Source organism: Myotis brandtii, unplaced genomic scaffold (genome assembly GCF_000412655.1).
Source record: "Myotis brandtii unplaced genomic scaffold, ASM41265v1 scaffold455, whole genome shotgun sequence".
NCBI classification, from domain to species: Eukaryota; Metazoa; Chordata; class Mammalia; order Chiroptera; family Vespertilionidae; genus Myotis; species Myotis brandtii.
The window spans coordinates 3,091,712-3,097,399 of record NW_005367384.1 but is presented as its reverse complement, the minus strand read 5'-3'; the positions used below and the strand labels follow the sequence as shown (position 1 = coordinate 3,097,399).

Genomic DNA, 5,688 nt, shown 5'->3' with positions numbered 1-5,688 from the left:
ATATATATGAATAAAGTTTAGGAGATAATATTCAAGATCTAGGACTAGGAAGGGTTCTTATATTAGACACCAAAAAGCATGATCCACAAAAGAACAAAAAGATAAATTAGGCCCATCAAAATAAAAAATGTTTGCTCTGTGAAAGACTTTGAGGATGAAAAGAGATATCTACAGACTGAAAGAAAATATTTACAAACCATAAATCCAACAAAGGACTGGTTTCTAGAATATATTTTTAAAAAACACTCAAAACTGAATAGAAAAATAAGGCAAAGAATCTAATTAGAAAATGGGCAAAATAAATAGGGCACAAAAAAAGACAGTCAACATCTTTAGACATCAGAGAAATACCAATCAAAACCACAATGAGATATCACTACCCTCTCATCAGAATGAAATCATAACATCAAATGCTTGTTATGATGCGTCGAAACTGGGTGATGTATACACTGCTGCTAGAAATCTAAAGTGGTTCAACCACTTTGAAAAACAGTTTGGCAGTTTCTTATAAAACTAAACATGCACTTATTGTAGAACCCAGCAATTGCACTCTTAGGCATTTATCTCAGAGAAACAAGAACCTGTGTTCACACACAAAGCTGCCCATAATGTGCATAGCAGCTTTATTCATTTGTAACTGCGCCTGATGGAGATAGCCCAGATGCTCTATACTAAGTGAATGGTTAAATAAAAGCTGGGTGTCTTGGAATACTACTCAGCAATAAAAGGGACTATGGATACACCACAACTTTAATGAATTTTGAGGGAATTATGCTGACTGGGGAAAAAAACAATCTCCAATGCTACATGCTGTATGATCCCATTTACATAACATTCTTGAATGGACAAAATTATTCAAATGGTGGACAGAATAGTGGTTGCCAGGGGCTAACAAAGGGGGAGGGGAGGAGGCAAGTAGGTGTGGCCATAAAAGGACCATAGACAGGATCCGGTAGTGATGGAAATGTTCTGTATCTTGACAGCATCAATATCAATATCCTTGTTGTAAAATTGTACTATCATTTTATAAGATGCTCCCATTAGGGGAAACTGTATAAAGAGTAAAACAGATCTCTATTATTTCTTACAACTACATGGGGTACTATAATTATCTCAAAATGAAAAGTATAATCGAAAAAAACAACAACAACAGTAGAAACATAAAAGGAAGGAAATAAGGGAGAGAGATTCCCATAAAAGAAATCTCTGCCCATGCACAATCAGCCACCTAAGAAAACCAGATTAGATTTCTCCCATCCACTGCTAGCCTAACTCCTTTCTTCCTCTCAGTCCCTTTGGGAAATAGAGACAATGTGGGGGTGCTGTTCTGTGTCTCCCAATCTCTCAAAAGCACCACTTCATACCTGTGTCCAAGGCCAAGTTTAGAGGTTGGGAAGCAAGGTCATTATGGAGGAACCTCAAAATTGCAGTGCACCACTCACAACCTCCCACACACAGCCCACATACCACACACACTTGTACACCACCACCACCCCCCCGCAAAGGCATATCTTGGAAGCCAGGACTCATCGTATAAAACTCAGAGACAATGCATTTTTTCCAGAAACACACACACACACACACACACACACACACACACACACACACACACGCAAACTAGTTCTTCACTGAACTAATGCCGAATTCTTATACCTTATATATCCTTTCTGGGACCATTGGAGTCAAGTACTGTCCCTATTCCACATGACTACGCTTCTATAGCAAATCAAAGCAGTCACAGCGAAGAACATATATTGTATGTTCCTCAGAAACAGTACTTACCGAGGTGACAGAAAACTCATACAGAATATAATTCTTTTTCGTTACAGCATCTGAAAGAGAAGGACAGAGGGTCCTCATCACATAGAAAGTAGAGGCGCTTCTCTCAGTAGGAATACCTTTGCCATCTGATTCTGCTTAGCCACTTTTTACCCATTGTTGTCAAATCTCCACAAAGGTTTCCTGGCCACTTCAACCCACAGTAACTGCTTCATCCTCCGAACTCCCATAGGCTCTATGAAATACTGTTTTGCTGGCATTTACAACATTTTGACTTGCGTTATAGGTACCCATATACACAATGTATCTATCCTGCTGCACCAGGTGTTCCTCAAGTGCAATGTCAATGTCTTATTCATCTTTATGTCCCCTGCATGCAATGCAATCATAAATAGCCAATAAATATTAACAAATGCTAATTCTGTGCAGGGCAGGATTTTTACATCATCACAGACCATAAGCTTGTGTGAGGTACTTATATGGAAATCCTACAGTGGAAAAAACACACTACACAGATAAAATACTCCCTTTAATAGTAACCAAAGAAGTATTTTGCAAATCTATGAGCAAAAAGTATAATTTGGTATTAATAATGATACCCAGAGGAAAGAATAATTAAACTAAATCCAATAATGTCTGTTGCTTTGGTAGAGTCAGTAACATACAACTTGCTCATCTGAAGTCTATTTTAATTGCATTGTGCTTGGCCAACCAAATCTCAGAATAAGTTGATTTTTAAGCTATAGAAATAAGCATCAGTGATAACAGAGCGAGCACTGTATTGGGCAGCTTGCAATGACTAATCTCACTGAGCACTGCAGTGGTGGTGCCATAAGGAAGTCTACCTGCAGATACACCATCATCCCAGTACAGCTCTCCCTTTGCTTCTCTCTTGTAGTCCAAGGCAATAATGAGTCCCAGGGAGTTCTTCCGACTACAAAAGAGCAAGTCTCAGTTTCAGAGAATGAAGAAGAGACAGAACTGTGTTAAATAAGCCCCCTTCATGCTTCACAGACAGATAATTTCAGAGTTTATCCTAGAAAGTGAGTAGATCATGACCTTGAATGGCAACACGGAAGCTGGGTGTGGGTAGACAACAGAGGTTAGTAGTGAATGAGCATGAGAAGAATAGTCAAAGGAGACGGTTCCTGGTGAAAACTGGGTTTGTGATAACATTAACAATTAGCACTAATCGGTGCTTATCATGTGCCAGGAATTCTCCTAAGTGTTTTATGTACATTAAATTTTTATATTATTTCATTCAAACCTTACAATAACTCTAAAAAGTCAATCTATCATCATCCCTGGTTTACAAATGATAAGCAGAAATATAGAGAATAAGTTGCCATAACAATACATCTGGTATGTCGTAGAATTGGGACTTGAACCCAAAATGTCTGGCTCTTGACCTTGAAGTTATTTTTTCTTTGATCTCCTATTTGACTTGCATTCTCTCATGCCTAAGTGAACCTCCTTGAGGACAATTTTTGACCATAAAGAAAACAATAACAACTAGTTCTTTACTTCATTATCTTATTCAATCATGAGTCAATGAGGTCATTGACTATTCTTATAATCTGATTCAATCCAGAAGTAAAAGACTGTGGAAATGTAAAGGAACAGAGGCTACATTTACCCCCTAAATGAAGACTAAGATGCCAATTTGGGGCCAACCTTGAAAGGAAGGGAGGAAGATCACTGACTAAAGATGTCTTCCTTGGGTATATCCACTTTTAGTCCCTCTATTAACCTTTCCCATAATGCTCTGCCCCTTGGAGCATGAGAGCAGTTACACCTTAGAAAAGTGAGGAGCTTACAGCTTACCTGGCCTCTGTGGTTGTGTTTGGCTGCTGGATGGGAAATATGCAGCCCCCTCGAAGGTGAAGTCCTATCCTATCAGGGGGCAGTAGCATCTCCACCAATTGTTTCCTCCATTGGATGGCTGTTCCCTACAACAAAAGAAAACAAATCAGATAATAGGCTGTTTAGGCTAGAAGGAATCGTGGAGATCTTCTACTTTTACTGTCTCATTTTAAATAAGAGAAAAACTGAGACCTCCCAAAAGGGAAGGTGACTTGTCCAAGGCATAAAGGTAGTAAGTACATAGAAAAACTGAGACTCCAACCCACCTTATTTCATTGTATTACACCATGCTATGATTCCACAAGCAGGCTTAGCCGCATAGTAGCCAGGTTGACATAATGAACATTCCCATCAACCTACCCCAGTTATTCAAATTATTTCATGGTATATTGGGAAAGGCCTTCCACATGGAAAAGTACCCACAATCAGCTAAATGTAAAGCCTCATACTATCATCCTACCCAAGCTCCCAACAATGCTGCTGCCTTAGAACTTCCTCTGCTAGAGGCGGTTCTCTGGGCCAAGAGGGCTACCTCACTTACTGTCTCATAGTCGTACCAGATGGCATCTGGTATGTATGCTTTCACCCGGTCCACACCCTAGGGAAACAACAACAATGAGCGACATTAGCATATCCTTTTGCAGTTTGCACAACAACTCCACGTGTGGCTGCATGTGCTCCTCTGAACAATCCTGAGAAATAGTTGGGATTCTGCCATTCTACCAATGAAAATACAGATACTCAGAGAGGTCGGGCAGTTCATCCAAAACAGATCCGTACCAGAATTTAAGTTTGTTTTGCTTGAGGTTCCTGAACTTTCTAAGAGAAGCAGAGGAAGTTCATTCATTGAGTTACTTGTGTAATCTGGCAGGTGGGAAATTTAAACAGTCAGGCACCCTAGAGAACCTTCCAGCAGCATCACTACAGCAGGACATGCCATGAGATGGTGTGGCTAAAACACCAGCTCCAAGGGCCTTTTATATGAGTACATTGGCGACCTTCCATGTTTACAAACTGGTCAACATAACCCTGATACCCCCTTTCTTTCCCTGTACTTCCCCAATCACTGCTGCCCCAAATCACACTGCATACGTGGACTCTACAGTAACAACCGCCCCTTGACCAGCATTCCTCTCTCCCTCCCTACTCCTCTCCCCACCTCTTCTCTCTTCCTAACCCCAATAGCACATCCTCTCCGGTCAAAGGGAAACAGGACAGATGGCCAGCCCCAGGCATTTGAAGTCCCTGTCAATGTCCATATACTTAAGGACACAGGCTTTGATGTAAGCTTACAAATGGAAATTGTTTTGCTTGGTGAGGCAGTGGGACCAAGAATTACTATTTTTCTAATTTCCAAATGTTCACAATCTCTCATTTTATTCATATTTATATTTAAATGCAGCCAAAGATATTCAGCCTCCAGCTTATTCAGCTATAGAGCCATGAGGACTAATGTTGATATCCCATCCCACTGCTTAGATTATAAACACACTTCATATAACACAGGCGTGATGAGGAGTCCAGGTCCCCATAAGAACTGCTCATGCACATCCCATGTAGCATTGTCCTGGTAGAACCTGGAAAACAGAGAAGGTAGGTGAAGCCTCCAACATAAGAGAGCAGCTCATTATATGAAAACAAGGTCCTAGCAAACCTTGTTACTACTAACAAGGGAAGTGAAATTATAATCTGAAAGGATGTCTTTGCGGGTAAGGAAACTCACTCATGGACCAGGGGCCTCGCTACAGTTTTCCCCAGGGTATGAGCTCGGTAGAAGAGGGTGTAGAGATAAGGCAGCAGGGTGTAGCGGATGTTCAGATAATGCCTGGAGGAACTCAAGAGCTGAGAGTCTTCACCAAAGGCAGCAGGGTCCTGGTCCTAGGAGGAAACATAAGTGATTACTAAATATTTCCATCATAGTTTAAAAGTCCTCTTTGAGCCGAAACCGGTTTGGCTCAGTGGATAGAGCATCGGCCTGCGGACTGAAGGGTCCCAGGTTCAATTCCGGTCAAGGGCATGTACCTGGGTTGCGGGCACATCCCCGGT

General features: G+C 41.0%; 1 protein-coding gene across 1 annotated transcript in view; it reads right to left on the bottom strand.

Moving 5' to 3' along the window:
• MGAM2 (maltase-glucoamylase 2 (putative)) overlaps positions 1–5,688 on the bottom strand; it is an 84,219-nt gene that overhangs the window by 39,391 nt on the left and 39,140 nt on the right. The window contains 6 exon segments of the mRNA XM_014546707.1: positions 1,783–1,832; positions 2,625–2,713; positions 3,604–3,728; positions 4,184–4,240; positions 5,135–5,219; positions 5,366–5,520. Coding sequence (XP_014402193.1) covers positions 1,783–1,832; positions 2,625–2,713; positions 3,604–3,728; positions 4,184–4,240; positions 5,135–5,219; positions 5,366–5,520 — 561 coding nt within the window.